The sequence below is a fragment of the Entelurus aequoreus genome, linkage group LG21 (genome assembly GCF_033978785.1).
Source record: "Entelurus aequoreus isolate RoL-2023_Sb linkage group LG21, RoL_Eaeq_v1.1, whole genome shotgun sequence".
NCBI lineage: Eukaryota > Metazoa > Chordata > Actinopteri > Syngnathiformes > Syngnathidae > Entelurus > Entelurus aequoreus.
In genome coordinates, this window is record NC_084751.1 from 18,461,249 (window position 1) to 18,481,567 (window position 20,319).

The 20,319-nt window shown below is 40.9% G+C and overlaps 1 protein-coding gene across 3 annotated transcripts in view; it reads right to left on the bottom strand.

The window, feature by feature from the left end:
* The window catches only part of LOC133638468 (eukaryotic translation initiation factor 4E-binding protein 2-like), a 40,602-nt gene extending 23,441 nt beyond the window's left edge, over positions 1–17,161 (bottom strand). For all 3 annotated transcript variants that reach the window (XM_062031114.1, XM_062031113.1, XM_062031112.1), the window contains exons 1-2: positions 17,046–17,161; positions 16,815–16,973 (exon numbers count right to left, since the gene is read on the bottom strand). In XM_062031114.1, coding sequence (XP_061887098.1) covers positions 16,815–16,973; positions 17,046–17,073 — 187 coding nt within the window. In that variant the 5' untranslated portion in view covers positions 17,074–17,161. The remainder of the gene's footprint in view (positions 1–16,814; positions 16,974–17,045) is intronic.
* Between the last annotated feature and the right edge of the window lie 3,158 nt (positions 17,162–20,319).

The following is a 20,319-nucleotide window of genomic DNA, read 5'->3' on the forward strand; positions in this document are numbered from 1 at the left end:
GTTGTAACACTGACTCCTCAATCAGATGTGTGCTTATTTTACTGCCATTTATTAAGAATGTTAATCTAAGGATATTAATATTGTCACTAGATTTCATAAATGCTAATAAAAAGATGTATTTTACAGACAGAAAGTTACAGGAACTAAATGTAATCTCTGAAAGGGGTAACATTTATTTTAAAGGCAGGACCCGCAGCCAGACATACAATACTAGAACATAGGTTATGAAAAACATGTTTTTTGTTATTGTCATTGTAAGAGGGCAAAATCACTTATATCAGAAAATTATTTTAATAAAACATTTAAATTGTTATGATGTCAGGTTTGGGACAGGTGTGACGCTGGTGTGGCCCCAGTGTGCACGTCTGATGTCGCTCACATTTTTTTTAAAAATTATATATGTTACCTGTTAATTGTTGTTTACATTTAAGTCCACACATGTTATGCTTTGTGGCACTCTGCACTTGAAAAGATTCATCTCAGTGGTCACTTTTTGAACACCACAATGTATTGAATAAATACAAATACTGTTAACAAACACTTTACTTTAATATTTTTTCCTATTCAGCCACACAAACATCATCTTTAAACCACTCAAAATTGTACTATAAATAAGAGTATACCAGAGTCCTATGTACACCATAGTAATTTATTGATATGCCGCATAATGTCCTCCTTTTTGGTGTCATTTGCCGCAAATTGTCCTCCTTTTTGGTGTAATGGAAATGGTTTGAGTTTGAGTTTGAGTTTATTTCGAACATGCAAGCATACAACATGATACATCACAATTTCCAGTTTCTCTTTTCAACATGTTCGAAAAGGAGTAGGAAGAAGCAGAGCTTTATTAATCCTACCCATTTTCTTTTACATAACAGTTGCTAAACTTTTTTGTTCACTTCCTGTTCTCAATTTATTCACAATGTACTCCATAAGTAATCACAATCAAAATAAATAGATAAATAATAATTGGTGAAGGAAGTTACATTTCATATGATGAGATAAGTAAGATTATTTTGAGAGTGAAAGAATGGATGAATTAAATAAATTCAGAATGTTTATCATGGTTCTTCTTCTTTGTACTTTGTAAACACTTTAAGTTTGAAGAGTTTCTTGAAGTGGATCATATTAGTACATTGTTTGATTGCTTCGCTTAATCCATTCCATAATTGAATTCCACATACTGATATACTGAAGGTCTTAAGTGTTGTACGTGCGTACAAATGTTTTAAATTACATTTTTCTCTAAGATTATATTTCTCCTCTTTTTTTGAGAAGAATTGTTGTATATTCTTGGGTAGCAGGTTATAGTTTGCTTTGTGTATAATTTTAGCTGTTTGCAAATTCACTATGTCGTGGAATTTCAGTATCTTTGACTCAATAAATAAAGGATTTGTATGTTCTCTATATCCAACATTATGTATTATTCTAACTGATCTTTTTTGTAACACAGTTAATGAATGAAGTGTACTTTTGTAATTATTTCCCCATATTTCTACACAGTAACTCAGATATGGTAACACTAGTGAGCAGTAGAGAATATGAAGTGATTTCTTGTCTAGAACATGTTTTGCTTTATTCATTATTGACGTGTTTCTTGCTACTTTATGTTGTATATTTTTTACATGTTCAATTCCAGTTCAATTTATCATCAATCATTATACCTAGAAATTTGGATTCATTTACTCTTTCAATTACTTTTCCGTCTATTTGTATTTGTGTTTGACTTTCTCTTCTACTGTTACCAAATAGCATTATTTTAGTTTTACTGAGATTCAGCGATAGTCTGTTTTTATCAAACCATCTTTTTAATTTGTTAATTTCTTCTGTTATTTGGTGGTAGCGGGGGTGTATAATGTAGCCCGGAAGAGTTAGGGCTGCATGGGATTCTGGGTATTTGTTCTGTTGTGTTTATGTTGTGTTACGGTGCAGATGTTCTCCCGAAATGTGTTTGTCATTCTTGTTTGGTTTTGGTTCACAGTGTGGCGCATATTTGTAACAGTGTTAAAGTTTTTTTATACAGTCACCGTCAGTGTAATCTGTGTGGCTGTTGACTAAGTATGCCTTGCTGTCACTTACGTTTGCAAGCTAAAGCTGCATACAACGTGTGGCTGGGCTGTCACGCTTATAATACAGGTTGTAGAGGGCGCTAAATGCTGTGCCATCACGGCACGCCCTTATTATTCATTTTAGGGTGAAAATTAGCAGACGTTCAAGACAATAGTTGCCCTGAAATTCGGGAGTCTCCCGGAAAAATCGGGCAAGTATGACACTGTCAAGCGCCATTCATATAAAACTTGCGTGCCGCACTAACATTACATTTTCATATTAACATTACATTTTCATATTAAGGTGCGGGCCGCGTGTCTGGTTTATACATAGCACAATGCAAAAATAAACTTTTCATGCAGTGTTATTTCATTTTAAATATCAAAAGAGTTTTGTGGCTCCCATTGTTTTCTTTCATTTGTGAAACTGGTCAAAATGGCTCTTTGAGTGGTAAAGGTTGCTGACCCCTGTCCTAGGAGCTATATTGTCCGGGGGCTTCTATGCCCCCTGGTAGGGTCTCCCAAGACAAACAGGTCCTAGGTGAGGGATCAGACAAAGAGCACCTCAAAGACCTTTATGAAAAGTACAAATCGAGGACCTAGATTTTCCTCACCCGGACGCGGGTCACCGGGGCTCCCCTCTGTAGCCAGGCCCAGAGGTGGGGCGCGATGGCGAGCGCCTGGTGGCCGGGCCTGTCCCCATGGGGCCCGGCCGGGCTCAGCCCGAAGAGGCAACGTGGATCCCCCCTCCAATGGGCTCACCACTCATGGGAGGGGTCATAGAGGTCGGGTGCAGTGTGAGCTGGGCGGCAGCCGAAGGCAGGGCACTTGGCGGTCCAATCCTCGGCTACATAAGCTAGCTCTTGGGACGTGGAACGTCATCTAGCTGTGAGGGAAGGAGCCTGAGCTGGTGCGCGAGGTGGAGAAGTTCCGGCTAGATATACAAACCCCGTTTCCATATGAGTTGGGAAATTGTGTTGGATGTAAATATAAACGGAATACAATGATTTGCAAATCATTTTCAACCCATATTCAGTTGAATATGCTACAGACAACATATTTGATGTTCAAACTGATAAACTTTTTTTTTTGTGCAAATAATCATTAACTAATTAATTTGATGCCAGCAACACGTGACAAAGAAGTTGGGAAAGGTGGCAATAAATACTGATAAAGTTGAGGAATGCTCATCAAACACTTATTTGGAACATCCCAAAGGTGAACAGGCAAATTGGGAACAGGTGGGTGCCATGATTGTGTATAAAAGTAGATCCCATGAAATGCTCAGTCATTCACAAACAAGGATGGGGCGAGAGTCACCACTTTGTCAACAAATGCGTGAGCAACTTGTTGAACAGTTTGAGAAAAAACGTTCTCAACCAGCTATTGCAAGGAATTTAGGGATTTCACCATCTACGGTCCGTAATATCATCAAAGGGTTCAGAGAATCTGGAGAAATCACTGCACGTAAGCAGCTAAGCCCGTGACCTTCGATCCCTCAGGCTGTACTGCATCAACAAGCGACATCAATTTGTAAAGGATATCACCACATGGGCTCAGGAACACTTCAGAAACCCACTGTCAGTAACTACAGTTGGTCGCTACATCTGTAAGTGCAACTTAAAACTCTCCTATGCAAGGCGAAAACCGTTTATCAACAACACCCAGAAACGCCGTCGGCTTCGCTGAGCCTGAGCTCATCTAAGATGGACTGATACAAAGTGGAAAAGTGTTCTGTGGTCTGACGAGTCCACATTTCAAATTGTTTTTGGAAACTGTGGACGTCGTGTCCTCCGGACCAAAGAGGAAAAGAACCATCCGGGTTGTTATTGGCGCGAAGTTGAAAAGCCAGCATCTGTGATGGTATGGGGGTGTATTAGTGCCCAAGACATAGGTAACTTACACATCTGTGAAGGCGCCATTAATGCTGAAAGGTACATACAGGTTTTGGAGCAACATGTGTTGCCATCCAAGCAACGTTACCATGGACGCCCCTGCTTATTTCAGCAAGTCAATGCCAAGCCATGTGTTACATCAATGTGGCTTCATTGTAAAAGAGTGCGGGTACTAGACTGGCCTGCCTGTAGTCCAGACCTGTCTCCCATTGAAAATGTGTGGCGCATTATGAAGCTTAAAATACCACAACGGAGACCCCGGGGACTGTTGAACAACTTAAGCTGTACATCAGGGGTCCCCAACCTTTTTGTAGCTGCGGACCGGTCAATGCTTGAAAATTTGTCCCGCGGACCGGCGGAGGGGTGTTTTTTTTTTTTTTTCCCTTGAAAAAATTCAAATAATAAACGTGAATCCACTGTGTACTCATATGGACCTTTATTAGCACATTGCGCCAACAACATAACATGAGTATAACATCAAAGTCTCTGGTAACTTCCTCTCTGCCCATTACATAAATAAAAAAATTAGTGGAAAAATATATAAATGACAAGAACCAGCAATTCCACACTACTGTCATTATGAATGTTATTTTTCAACAGCTGAAACAAAATTGTCAGTTTGAACCGTCAGATAAGCCTCCTGCATGTTTGTGTGCCCGAGTCAACTCACAAGCTCTCCTCCTCTCCCCTCTCCCTCACCTCCCTCTGCCCAAACGCTCTCTGATTTTGGTTGCTATGGTAACGTTTACATGCCTTCAAAATAAGATGCAGATACAACATTAAAAACGAATATAAAGTGCATGAAACTCACCGTAACGCTACATCAATGGGAGCCCTGATCGTTTCTCTGCAAGGAGACGGTCCCAACTGGGGGTAAAGGGAGACAAAGACACCCGAAGTGTGTTGCTTATGTCCAGTCTGCTCCGTTGTTTTGTTTTGGTGGCTGTCACTGCAGAAAATCCCGCTTCACACAGATAGGATGTTGGAAATGGCAACAGTTTTCAGTGCTGTGGTGGCGATCTCGGGGTATTCTGCCATGACTTTAATCCAGAAAACAGGCAGAGTTTTTGTCTGAAATACATTTTGAAGGCTGCCGTCATTTACGATCTCCAGCAGATGATCTTCTTCTTGCACAGACATGCTGGATTCATCTGCTTTGTTGACAAATGGGTCGCGGATCCATTCCTTGGCAGTTCGTGGGTCTTTTGAAGTTGAGAAGTAGCGCTCAAACTCTTTTAAAAGCACAGACAGGTGATTGTACAGCAGCTTGGTGAATGAAGGCGCAGGCTCAGTCTCACGCAAAATCCCCGCCAATGTTTGAAACATAAAATGTCCACATATTATGCAGAGCGGGCTCGATGCGTGGGAATCACCTGTTGCGATAAATCCATAGTTGAAGTAGGACTCCTGGTATTGTCTGTTAAAAGCTTTCTTTTTGTTGGAAGTCGTAGGCTGTTCTTCTCTCTCTTCACTGTGCCCTTTCCCCTTCACAAAGAAACTTTTAAAGACGTCTGTTTTTTACTCATTTTCTAGCTAAGTTAAATGTTGCCGCTCACGTGACCAAGATATACGTAACCGAGAGAATTCGGTCATTTTTCAAAATAAAATACTAAAAAAATAATAATAATAATCGTTCGGGCTCAGATAATAAATAAAACAGAAATAACTAATTATGAGTGTAAATGGGGTTGGTGCACTAATTGTAAATGTATCTTGTGTTTTTTAAGTTGATTTAATAAAAATAAAATAAAAAATATATATATATATATTAAAAAAATATATAAAAAATTATAAAAAATACCGGGCCGCAGCCCGGTGGTTGGGTACCACTGCTGTACATCAAGCAAGAATGGGAAATAATTCCACCTGAGAAGCTTGAAAAATGTGTCTCCTCAGTTCCTAAACGTTTACTGAGTGTTGTTAAAAGGAAAGGCCATGTAACACAGTGGTGAACATGCCCTTTCCCAACTACTTTGGCACGTGTTGCAGCCATGAAATTCTAAGTTAATTATTATTTGCAAAAAAAAAATAAAGTTTATGAGTTTGAACATCAAATATCTTGTCTTTGTAGTGCATTCCAATTGAATATGGGTTGAAAAGGATAGCAAATCATTGTATTCTGTTTATATTTACATCTAACACAATTTCCCAACTCATGTGGAAACAGGGTTTGTAGTTGGACTCACTTTGACGCACAGCAGGGGCTCTGGAACCTGTTCTCTCGAGAGGGGCTGGATTCTCTTCCACTCTGGCGTTGCAAGCAATGAGAGGCGACGGTCTGGGGTGGCAATTCTTGTTGCCCCCCGGCTCAAAGCCTGCACGTTGGACTTTAACCCAGTAGACGAGAGGGTAGCTACCCTCCGCCTTCGAGTTGGGGGACGGGTCCTGACTGCTGTTTGTGCTTATGCACCAAACAGCAGCTCAGAGTACCCACTCTTTTTGGATTCCCTTGAGGGAATACTGGAGAGTGCTCCCTCGGGTGATTCCCTTGTTCTGCTGGGGGACTTCAACGCTCATGTTGGCAACGACAGTGAAACCTGGAGAGGCGTGATTGGGAAGAATGGCCGCCCGGATCTGAACCCAAGTGGTGCTTTGTTATTGGACTTTTGTGCTCGACACGGACTGTCCATAACAAACACAATGTTCAAACATAAGGGTGTCCATATGTGCACTTGGCACCAGGACACCCTAGGCCGCAGTTCCATGATTGACTTTGTAGTTGTGTCATCGGATTTGCGGCCTAATGTTTTGGACACTCGGGTGAAGAGAGGGGCAGAGCTTTCTACCGATCACCACCTGGTGGTGAGCTGGCTCCGATGGTGGGGGAGGATGCCGGACAGACCTGGCAAACCCAAACGCATTGTGAGGGTCTGCTGGGAACGCCGAGCAGTCTCCTGTCAGAGAGTTTCAATTCCCACCTCCGGAAGAACTTTGAACATTTCACGAGGGAGGTGCTGGACATTGAGTCTGAGTGGACCATGTTCCGTGCCTCTATTGTTGAGGCGGCTGATTGGAGCTGTGGCCGCAAGGTGGTTGGTGCCTGTCGTGGCAATAATCCTAGAACCCGCTGGTGGACACCAGCAGTGAGGGATGCCGTCAAGCTGAAGAAAGAGTCATATCGGGTCCTTTTGGCTCATAGGACTCTAGAGGCAGCGGAAAGGTACCGACAGGCCAAGCGAAGTGCGGCTTCAGCGGTCGCGGAGGCAAAAACTCGGACATGGGAGTAGTTTGGGGAAGCCATGGAAAACGACTTCCGGACGGCTATGAAGCGATTATGGACCACCATCCGCCGCCTCGGGGGGGGGGGGGGGGGGGGGGGGGGGAAGCAGTGCACTGTCAACACCGTGTAGGGTGAGGATGGTGTGCTGCTGACCTCTACTGCGGCTGTTGTGGATCGGTGGAGGGAATACTTCGAAGACCTTCTCAATCCCACCAACACGTCTTCCTATGAGGAAGCAGTGCCTGGGGAATCTGTGGTGGGCCCCGGGGTTGGAAGAGATCCTCCCGGAGTTCCTTAAGGCTGTGGATGCTGTGGGGCTGTCTTGGTTGACAAGACTCTGCAACATCGCGTGGACATCGGGGTCGGTACCTCTGGATTGGTAGACCGGGGTGGTGGTTCCTCTCTTTAAGAAGGGGAACCGGAGGGTGTGTTCCAACTATCGTGGGATCACACTACTCAGCCTTCCCGGTAAGGTCTATTCAGGTGTACTGGAGAGGAGGATACGCCGGATAGTCAAACCTCGGATCCAGGAGGAACAGTGTGGTTTTCGTCCTGGTCGTGGAACGGTAGACTAGCTCTATACTCTCGGCAGGGTCCTTGAGGGTGCATGGGAGTTTGCCCAACCAGTCTACATGTGCTTTGTGGACTTGGAAGTCCTGTGGGGAGTGCTCAGAGAGTATGGGGTATCGGACTGTCTGATTGTGGCGGTCCGCTCCCTGTATGATCAGTGTCAGAGTTTGGTCCGCATTGCCGGCAGTAAGTCGGACCCGTTTCCAGTGAGGGTTGGACTCCGCCAAGGCTGCGTTTTGTCACCAATTCTGTTCATAACTTTTATGAACAAAATTTCTATGCACAGTCAGGACGTTGAGGGGATCTGGTTTGGTGGCTGCAGGATTAGGTCTCTACTTTTTGCAGATGATGTGGTCCTGATGGCTTCAACTGGCCAGGATCTTCAGCTCTCACTGGATCGGTTCGCAGCCGAGTGTGAAGCGACTGGGATGAGAATCAGCACCTCCAAGTCCGAGTCCATGGTTCTCGTTCGGGAAAGGGTGGAGTGCCATCTCCAGGTTGGGGAGGAGATCTGGCCCCAAGTGGAGGAGTTCAAGTACCTAGGAGTCTTGTTCACGAGTGAGGGAAGAGTGGATCGTGAGATCGACAGGCGGATCGGTGCGGCGTCTTCAGTAATGCTGACGCTGTATCGATCCGTTGTGGTGAAGAAGAAGCTGAGCCGGAAGGCAAAGCTCTCAATTTACCGGTCGATCTACGTTCCCATCCTCACCTATGGTCATGAGCTTTGGGTTATGACTGAAAGGACAAGATCACGGGTACAAGCGGCCGGAATGAGTTTCCTCCGCCGGGTGGCGGGGCTCTCCCTTAGAGATAGGGTGAGAAGCTCTGTCATCAGGGTGGCGAGTCCCTCCCTTAGAGATAGGGTGAGAAGCTCTGTCATCAGGGAGGAACTCAAAGTGAAGCCGCTGCTCCTCCACATTGAGAGGAGCCAGATGAGGTGGTTCGGGCATCTGCTCAGGATGCCACCCGAACGCCTCCCTTAGGGAGGCGTTCCCGGCTGGCCTGGGAACGCCTCGGGATCCCCCGGGAAGCATGGGCTTCTCTGCTTAGGCTGCTGCCCCCGTGACTCAACCTCGGATAAGCGGAAGGAAATGGATGGATGGATGGAGTATTAAAAAACTTTTAACTACCCTCTTAAAAAGTTCATCAACATTATAGGAACCCTCTACTGTAGACATGAAATTACACCCTTTAGTCACTTTTTACACTCTTTTAATCCAATATAGTAATGCTGAACCAATCAGTGACCATGATACTGAACAGCACGCTCTGATTGGTTTGGTCTCCTCTCAAGGCGGATACTACTGTAGTCATAATATTCATATTTTTTTAAAGTCATTTTATGCTTGAAAATGCTTAATTTAGGACCCAAAAAATTTAGAATGGTTTAAAAAAAATTTTTTTAAACATAAAACAAAAATCTGCCAGGTGGTGAAGCCCCAATATCTGAAGCGTAATGTGGCAGGGGATGATTGTATCCCCGAGCAAGGCTACGGCGGATGTTTTTGAAAAGTGAAAAGACCAGAAAGTTTACAGATAATGAAAACAATTCGAGGAAGCCATTCAGTTATTGACCTGTATATTTTTTTATATTGTTGGAATGCCAATGATAAATAATTTTTTTGTTTTTTTTAAATAATTGTCTTATTCTTTGAAGAACAAATATTAATTTCTGCATTTGAAATGCCTCAATTTTAATGAGTTTACACAGTCATAGCCAGAAATGCAATGGTAATAATAATTGACATAAACATGTATTACTGTATTTCAGTTTTCGGCCATTGTAAGTTGCAACTTTGCAAACATCTAAAAAAATATTTTTCATTTTGTCAGTATAGGATGTTGTGCGTAAAATTTTGAGAAGACATTATTCTAATCCGTTTTGGAATAGGGCTGTAAAATACCAAAAAGCAAAAAAAGGAATGAGTGTGAATACTTTCCGGATGCACAGCAGTTGCCCAAGTCAACAATTTGACCTATTTTCTGGGACTGTGACACACATTGAGGGAACTGGGTGCATATTTTATCTGTGTAAATCAGTCCCACCTGCTGTTTTAACAGAATACAATATCAGTCCATTAGCGACACAAGGACATTGCAGCAACTTTCGCACAGCTACAGAAAATGTTAACACCCATCTATACATTAATGTTCTATACAGCTTATCCTCATTATGGTTATAGGGGAGCTGCAGCCTATCCTAAATAGATGCTTTCAGGCCCCTAGTTCACACTCACACCTATCGACAAATATCAAGTCCACCTAACCTACCACGCTAGTTTTTGGGATGTGAAGGAAAGCTGGAGGACCTGAAAAAAACATGGAAGCATGAAGAGACCATACAAACTCCACAAAAATGTTCGATTATCGATTAGAACCATTCATCTACTTGTTAGATGTGCTAACCATGTGTATTATCCAATGTGCTTTTATATGGAGTAGAGTCAAAATATTAAAAACTGCTCTCAGTACGAGGCCGTGTGGTTGTACACTTTTCCAACAACAAGCATACTGTAGAATTCTGTCCGTGTCAATATTGAGCATTATCATCTTTGAAATGATGCAATACTTGAAGATTGTGCAAGTTGAAGTAATGTTTTTCCACACATTTTCTCAAAGATCGTAATGAATAACAAAACAGTTGATCATTAACTTGAAAACCTGATAGGATTGTGGATCAATGCTCCTATACAGTGTAGTGGAGAGATGTCCAAACATATACTGAAAACTCAAAGGATGTGAGACCCCACGTCCCATTTAGCCTTTCTCAAAGAAAAAATGCCCTATGATTGTGTTGTTTTCGGCTGTACTAATCGTTCAAATTACAAAAAGGATAAACGTTTCTTCAAAGTTCCTCTAGAGGTAATCAAAAAGGGCGGAAGCAACGACGAGAAAAGCAGCTCACACTCCAGTCCAAGGGAGCAGAGTCAAAGAATGCATGAGTTTGCAGTGATCACTTCGTTAAAGGTTTGTTTGATATACTTTTAACATTTGTTAAAAACAACGCATATTTATCCGGAAGAGTCTTGATACCAATTTCCTTCACCCAGCCACACACAAAGAAGTTGTTGACCTATATTCTTTTCTAAGTTTCCATCGGTTTTGTTGTGTAGAATGACGTCTGGCGAGGTGTCTGGGAATGCGACCAACGTATAATCCTTGATATCACTCGACAAATTTATTTTTGATAAAGTAGAGGGATCTATACCATTGCATAGCTAGATTTTTTTGCTCAGAACTGCTTTTTGCAGGAAGATTTAAGCTTCCTTTGTACTCAGTTCACGCGCTGCTCGCTGTACAACAGCCATCATGGCTTGGTTGACCACAAAATGATTTCTACTTCCGAGGCAGATGTCAAGTGATGGAAAAAAAGCAATAGAACCCTCACTTTTAATGTGTGGCGTCTTTTATTTCACTGTGGCTCTGCGCCACGATTAATAACATTCAGGGGAAACCCTGCATATTTTCAAGGCTATTGCAGGCCACGTAAAATTATGTGGTGGGTCAAATGTGGCCCCCGGCCGGGCCTTAGGTTGATATCTGTGGTCTAGTGGGATTCAAGATTGACCCAATACTGTATATTTAACTATTGTCCACCAAAGGTGCGCGGGCCGCAAATACGCTTAACGATAACGTTCATAGAGGGCAACAAAAATATGGGCTGCCGGCCAAAAATACCCTGCGAGATTAAGACCCCGACCCCTGCACTAGACCAAACAAATCCATCTAGCAGCGCAATTTGATTCTCGTGAATGTCTAAAATCTGTTGCTGTTGAAATTTATGTTGCCCAAAAGTTGAATATAATTCAGTGTTTCCCATAAACTGCCAAGATACCTGTGGCGGTGGGGGCGTGGTCACCATGACATCATCGAGTAATTTGCATAATTTACTACAATGATATGATTTTCTCTAAAAAGGCTCAAAAAATGTATACTTACTAATTAATAATAACAGTTTTGTTTTAAACGTCCATCCATCCATTTTACAATATAATTACAACACTTTATGTACATATTTATATACAGATTTGAACAATAAGTTATTCACTGAAATATATTTATTAATTGTGGTTCTTACAAAAAATATATCTTATAAAATATAAAAGCAAAAATGTCTCTTAAAGCTCTGCCCCTTTTATTAGTGCATACTAAATAATTTAACTTTAGCCTACTACTACAACCATATTATTTACCAGCAACATAAAGTGAAACAGAGGCAGAGGTGTCCTGCCACAGTCAGTAACAAATAAACAGAAAACAGCAGTGGTCAAATACAAATAAGGCAACAAGAGAAGTATCCTACACTTCTCTTTTGTAAAGTAAATCTGAACAGCCTATATGGGCATCTACATCAACTATATGATTTGCCTGAGAAGCTGTACAGGACAAAAAAATAAAAAATAAATAAAATATTTGTGGCGGACGGAATTCTTTCGTGGCGGGCCGCCACAAATAAATGAATGTGTGGGAAACACTGATAATTGCGATGTGAGACAGTCTTCAGTACCTAGCGGTAAAGGTATCTCTAAAACTACAAGGATGGCTGCCAGGGCAAGGACAAAGTTTTAGTCAGCGTGAGGGGGCGGGTGAGGAGGAGTGCATTTGCATCTAATAACTCCGCCTTTAAAAAAATGGCTTGTTTCCACAGTGAGAAAAAAAATGTAAAATAGGTCTATGCAGCAAAATCCATACAGATTTTGGACCAAAGAACCGCTATTAAGTGTAATGTAGACCACAAAGAAGTGTTTTAGATGTTTAAAAAAAATCATAATATGACCACAGCACGGTGGTACAGGGGTTAGTGCATGTGCCTCACAATACGAAGGTCCTGAGTAGTCCTGGGTTCAATCCCAGCCTCGGGATCTTTCTGTGTGGAGTTTGCATGTTCTCCCCGTGACTGCGTGGGCTTCGTCCCACCTTCAAAAACATGCACCTGGGGATAGGTTGATTGGCAACACTAAATGTGTGAATGTTGTCTGTCTATCTGTGTTGGCCCTGTGATGAGGTGGCGACTTGTCCAGGGTGTACCCCGCCTTCCGCCCGACTGTAGCTGAGATAGGCTCCAGCGCCCCCCGTGACCCCGAAGGGAATAAGCGGTAGAAAATGGATGGATAATATGACCTAGGGCTGGGCAGTATACCGGTATTATGGTAAATACCGGTATAGTTTAGAAAGTGGTATATATTTGAGAAAATACCGTCATACCGGTATCTTTTCATGTGCCTTTGTTACGACCGTTAGCTCTTCTCTGAGCCTGACGGGCGAAGCACAGAACATTCCTTTGGCTCAACCCCGCCCCTTGTGTTTTTACGCAAGCTTCTCTGACGCCCAATGGCGCACCAAAACCAACCTTTTGAAAGAATATGGCGGCCTCGCGCCGACTTCACGACTCAAGAGTGATGCAATGCTTTGGTCACCGACTGCATTTGGCTATTGGTGAGTGACTACAGCTTTATTTACACATACACCAATTTGCTAGAGAACCTATATCTCTCCTTGTAGCGACTTTATCACCAATCTCATCTTTGATCACCAAAAACTGCGCTACCGAAAAAGTATGTAAACAAAACGCACGCCATTGTGACTGTCTCAAGCATTGTCAGCATATCTGCAATGTGGACGTAATTTTTATATATTGTGCAGACATACCCGAGGAAAGCCATATTGGAGACTTTTTTGTGTCTTGGAGAATCTGAAATGAAAACAAGCAGCAGTCACCGTCCTTAGCGAGCAGTGACGGCTGCTGCCGGTCAGCTGGTGCTGCTGAGTCGGTAGCTACATCCTAGCATGAATGCTAGCTACATCGACAAGGAACAGAGGAGAACGCTACGCTGGCAAAGTTTACTGATTCAGTGTTATCAACAAAAGTAACAAGTTAAACATTTGCCTTTGCTAAATGGACAGCCACCCATGCAGGACATCTAACATCTGTGAAGACCAAGTCCTGCAAGAAGATGTCATTCATATCACCACAGCTGATCTGTTGTACCTTTAAAGGCCTACTGAAATGAATTTTTTTTATTTAAACGGGGATAGCAGATCTATTCTATGTGTCATACTTGATCATTTCGCGATATTGCCATATTTTTGCTGAAAGGATTTAGTATAGAACAACGACGATAAAGATTGCAACTTTTGGTATCTGATAAAAAAAAGGCTTGCCCCTACCGGAAGTAGCGTGACGTAGTCAGTTGAACATATACGCAAAGTTCCCTATTGTTTACAATGATGGCCGCATGAAGTGAGAGAGATTCGGACCGAGAAAGCGACAATTTCCCCATTAAGTTGAGCGAGGATGAAAGATTTGTGGATGAGTAAAGTGCAAGTGAAGGACTAGTGGGGAGTTGAAGCTATTCAGATAGGGAAGATGCTGTGAGAGCCGGGGGTGACCTGATATTCAGCTGGGAATGACTACAACAGTAAATAAACACAAGACATATATATACTCTATTAGCCACAACACAACCAGGCTTATATTTAATATGAAACAAATTAATCCTGCATAAAAACACCTGCGTGTTTGTTATGCTAGCTCCTAGCTCCTCTGCTAGCTCCTAGCTCCATAGAACACGCCAATACAATTCAAACACCTGATCAACACACACAATCACTCAGCCCAAAAGACCGTTCACCTAACCCAAGGTTCATAAAGCTTATATATTTTTAAAAAGTTACGTACGTGACGCGCACATACGGTCAAGCTATCAAATGTTTAGCAGCCAAGGCTGCATACTCACGGTACCTGATATTCAGCTGGGAATGACTACAACAGTAAATAAACACAAGACATAAATATACTCTATTAGCCACAACACAACCAGGCTTATATTTAATATGCCACAAATTAATCCTGCATAAAAACACCTGCGTGTTTGTTATGCTAGCTCCTAGCACCTCTGCTAGCTCCTAGCTCCATAGAACACGCCAATACAATTCAAACACCTGATCAACACACACAATCACTCAGCCCAAAAGACCGTTCACCTAACCCAAGGTTCATAAAGCTTATATATTTTTAAAAAGTTACGTACGTGACGCGCACATACGGTCAAGCTATCAAATGTTTAGCAGCCAAGGCTGCATACTCACGGTACCTGATATTCAGCTGGGAATGACTACAACAGTAAATAAACACAAGACATAAATATACTCTATTAGCCACAACACAACCAGGCTTATATTTAATATGCCACAAATTAATCCTGCATAAAAACACCTGCGTGTTTGTTATGCTAGCTCCTAGCTCCTATGCTAGCTCCTAGCTCCATAGAACACGCCAATACAATTCAAACACCTGATCAACACACACAATCACTCAGCCCAAAAGACCGTTCACCTAACCCAGGGTTCATAAAGCTTATATATTTAAAAAAAGTTACGTACATACGCAAAAAAAAGTTGCGCACATACGGTCAAGCGATCAAATGTTTAGAAGCCAAAGCTGCATACTCACAGTAGCACGTCTGCGTCTTTGTCATCCAAATCAAAGTAATCCTGGTAAGAGTCTGTGTTGTCCCAGTTCTCTACAGGCGTCTGTGTATCGAAGTCAAAAGTCCTCCTGGTTAGAGTCTCTGTTATCCGAGTTCTTCCATCTTGACTGCATCTTCCGGGAATGTAAACAAAGAAGCGCCAGCTGTGTACGGTTGTTGCTGACTACGTTCGAAAAATACGTCCATTTCGCACCGACAACTTTCTTCTTTGCTTGCTCAGCTTCCTTCTCCATAATGCAATGAACATGATTGCAACAGATTCACGAACACAGATGTCCAGAATACTGTGGAATTATGAAATGAAAACAGAGCTTTTTCGTATTGGCTTCAATGTGGAAGGCATATCCGTGTTCCCCGGGTTACGGCACGCGCATACGGCATCCTCAGAGGCGTTTCGAACCGGAAGTTTAGCGGCAAATTTAAAATGTCACTTTATAAGTTAACCCGGCCGTATTGGCATGTGTTATAATGTTAAGATTTCATCATTGATATATAAACTATCAGACTGCGTGGTCGGTAGTAGTGGGTTTCAGTAGGCCTTTAAGATGCACAATTACAGCAAGGATAAATCAACTGTACTACACAAACAAGAGCATCAACTTGCAACTACAGACTAAATGTGCAGTAATTTGCTTCCTGGAGAACGTTGGACATCTGTAAGTAATCACAACGAGCTGGGGTCGCATTGTACAAAAAAAAAAAAAAGATCAGCACTGTCATTTGAAAAAGGTAAGCAAGCTTGTTTGTGTAAACAACTGTTTAAACTAAAGAAGAGTAAAAAGTGCAGTATGTTAAGTTGTTTATGAGTGTCTTTACTACATTATTGATTAGTAACTGTATCTTGTTATTATTGCAAACTGCAAAGACTTTCAAACTGTGCACTTAATTTTTACTATACTTATTTGACCAAGTTTTGAGCAAATCAATTACTTGCAGTTTAGTGAAACATTTAAAAAACATTCCAGTATGGCATTCTGACTACTAAATTGCATTTGTACCCAAATATTGGGGTATTTTCTTCAGCAAATTGTATTTATGCAAGCCAGTAATAACCCATGATTACAGGTTTAGAGTGTGAGTAATTTGTTAAAAAAAATAATCACTTGACAGTCTTAATATATATATCTGACATATAGATACATATCAATTGAAAAAACACAATACAACACAACACAAAAATGTAATCATTGCAGTTCATAGTGATCAAAATAAATACAGGCATTTATTGCAATGCTTCCAGAAACAAGATAAATACCTTGTGTCACATAATTGGTATCAGCATTTAAATTTTTTGTCTTTAAATTGTGTCTTTTTGCTCTAATGTTTCCATTTTAGCGGTTGCTTTTAAATGATTATTTGTACAATGTGGAACGTGCCAAAAATGCCCCGCAGGACGCATTTGAAAGACTCTGCTGTAAAGTAGAGCGTTAAAGACAGCTGTGACAACAACCGGCGAGGTCACCACTCATCTTTTTTAGTAACATAACATAATTGTACAGAAACTTGTAATTGAGTCTATTTCAAGGTTTAAAGACAATAATTTATTCCTGATTTTTTTTCTTGACAAAGTCAGACAAACTGACGGCCGTGTTACCTCCAGGCGTAGTGCTGAACATGGTCCCCCCGGGGGTGGTGGAGTATTCCTGGGGCATGTGAGCAGCCTCGAGGACGGCAACCCGCCTGACAGCTGGTATATCCCGGCTTCCACTCGTTTGACCTGCCGCTGACATGTCGTCACTGGAGGTTGTCAGAACTTAAAAAAAAACTTTTAGTAAAATGAAAAAAACACCGGTTAACTCTAGTTTTCGTTTCCAACTGGATTTACCTCGTGCTTCCACGTGAGATCGACACATCAAAACACCCACAAGCTCCTCCTACAGAGGCGGACTGTGATTGGCTGAAAGCAGGGGCGTCACACATAGCGGAAGCTGTAGTTTTTTTTTGCCCCCGAGTGCGAAAGTCAAGCAGCAACACGGTTTTCAACTCCCATTGTAAAAATAAACCGTCAAATCGTACGTAATATATGTTTAAACCTACTTTTAAAGGCCTACTGAAATGACATTTTTTTATTTAAACGGGGATAGCAGATCCATTCTATGTGTCATACTTGATCATTTCGCGATATTGCCATATTTTTGCTGAAAGGATTTAGTATAGAACAACGACGATAAAGTTCGCAACTTTTGGTCTCTGATAAAAAAAAAGCCTTGCCCCTACCGGAAGTAGCGTGACGTAGTCAGTTGTTCACCTCCTCATATTTTCCTATTGTTTTCAACGCAGCTAGAGCGATTCGGACCGAGAAAGCGACGATTACCCCATTAATTTGAGCGAGGATGAAAGATTTGTGGATGAGGAACGTTAGAGTGACGGACTAGAATGCAGTGAAAGACATATCTTTTTTCGTTCTGACCGTAACTTAGGTACAAGCTGGCTCATTGGATTCCACACTCTCTCCTTTTTCTATTGTGGATCACGGATTTGTATTTTAAACCACCTCGGATACATCCTCTTGAAAATGAGAGTCGAGAACGTGAAATGGACATTCACAGTGACTTTTATCTCCACGACAATACATCGGCGATGCTCTTTAGCTACTGAGCTAACGTGATAGCATCTGGCTCAAATGCAGATATAAACAAAATAAATAAATCCCTGACTGGAAGGATAGACAGAAGATCAACAATACTATTAAACCATGGACATGTAACTACACGGTTAATAATTCTCAGCCTGGCAAAGCTTAACAATGCTGTTGCTAACGACGCTGAAGCTAACTTAGCAACTTAGCAACCGGACCTCACAGAGCTATGATAAAAACATTAGCGCTGCACCTACGCCAGCCAGCCCTCATCTGCTCATCAACACCCGTGCTCACCTGCGTTCCAGCGATCGACGGCGCGACGAAGGACTTCACCCGATCACAGATGCGGTTGGCGGCTAGCATCGGCTAGCGCGTCTGCTATCCAAGTAAGTTCTCCTTGTTGTGTTGCTACAGCCAGCCGCTAATACACCGATCCCACCTACAACTTTCTTCTTTGCAATCTCCATTGTTCATTAAACAAATTGCAAAAGATTCACCAACACAGATGTCCAGAATACTGTGGAATTATGAAATGAAAACAGAGCTTTTTGTATTGGCCTCAATGGGGGAGCCATACCTCTGTTCTACTGGCTACGTCACGCACATACGTCATATCCAAAGGAGTTTTCAACCGGAAGTTTAGCGGGAAATTTAAAATTGCACTTTATAAGTTAACCCGGCCGTATTGGCATGTGTTGCAATGTTAAGATTTCATCATTGATATATAAACTATCAGACTACGTGGTCAGTAGTAGTGGGTTTCAGTAGGCCTTTAACTGTATATCTTTTATGTAGCACACTTTGTCGCAGAAACATTAATTGAACCCGGGTCAGACTCAGCAGTCAGGACATGCATCGCTTCCTCCAGTAGATGAAAGGAAAAACAAACATTCCATTGAGTACAATTACAAATGGCTAAAATAATTTATAAAAAACTATTTTGTAGAATACTTTGACTGAAAACAAATCAATTAAATGGCAGTGACAACCATAGGCCGCTATGTACATTCGATTGAGTGAGTTTATAATTAAAATGCAACAACAAAAAATCTAGTACAGGGGTCCCCAAACTTTTTGACTCCGGGGCCGCATTGGAGTAAAAAAATTATATATATAATATAATATATACTGTATATATAATATATATATAATATATATATATAATATAATATATATATATATATATATATATATATATATATATATATATATATATATATATATATATATATATATATATATATATATATATATATACATATATAAAAATTCCTCACGCACTAATTGACTTAAAGAGCGTACTTGCTGCATGTCACGTCATCGATGGTAAAATGCATTTTTAGACAATATGATTTGCCTGAGTAGCTTAGGAGTCGGTAGAAAATGGACTAGTAAGGACAAATAAAAAAAAATACTTTTTTTTTTTTTTTAAACTTGGGACTTCCCGCGGACCGGATTTTTCCACTGAGGGCCGTACACGGAAAAATTTAAAGCATACTGGGGCCATTTTGATATTTTTCATTTTCAAACCTTAACATAATATATGGATATTTTTTTTTTTTAACATTTAGGGCTCCCGAGGACCATAAAATGTAAAAAATAAGTCAAATTATTATTATTTTTTATTTAACGCTTACAGTAAATCTCTATCTATGATATAAAGTTAAAAAAAAGAAAAAAAGGTTTTATGCCTTTTCTGTCAAAGACAACTTTTTTTTTTATAGTAAAACTGAAATATGCAGTATTTAGTAATTAGAGCCCTAAAAGATCAATTAGAGCCCTAAAAGATCAATAATGCAGGACACCATTGATTTTAATTCTTTAATATTTTTGAGTAATCACAGTGAAATGTTAAATAAAATCCTACTAAATATATTTGGGATCCAAAGGTCCCCCACTCATAAAGTGATACATTTTTATTAAGTTTTTTTTTACTTTTAACATTTAAATTACGAGATCAACTTCAGATATATCTGTCGATTTTACGTTTGAACTATTATTTTGTTAGTATTATGCTCTTTTGTCAAATAAAACTTTGATGTTTTTTTATGGCAACCACACAATATATACAATATTTTTTCCACATAAAACATTTTAAAGTGATATTTTTTAAAGTAATAATTCATTATAACAGATTTTTAGTCTTTTTTTTTTTTTAGCAATGGCAAAAAAAAGAAAAATAAACAAAGACAAAAGAAAAAAAACAGCCTGCATGGCAGCTTTGTGTCAACATTGCAACTTTTTCTTGTTAGATTTCACCTCATTCCACTTTTTTAAAATGTTGTTTTAAATTTTTGCAATATTATCAATTTTGCAATTTTTACAGAATGTGTGGCGGGCCGGTAAACAATTAGCTGCGGGCCGCAAATGGCCCACGGGCCGCACTTTGGACACCCCTGTAGTAGATGAACGCGAACGTTACAAAACATCCTTAGTGTACAGTAGGCATATTCTGGCAAACATACAACAAATGTAAAACATTTTTCCTCAATGCAAAGAAGACAACATCTATGTCACA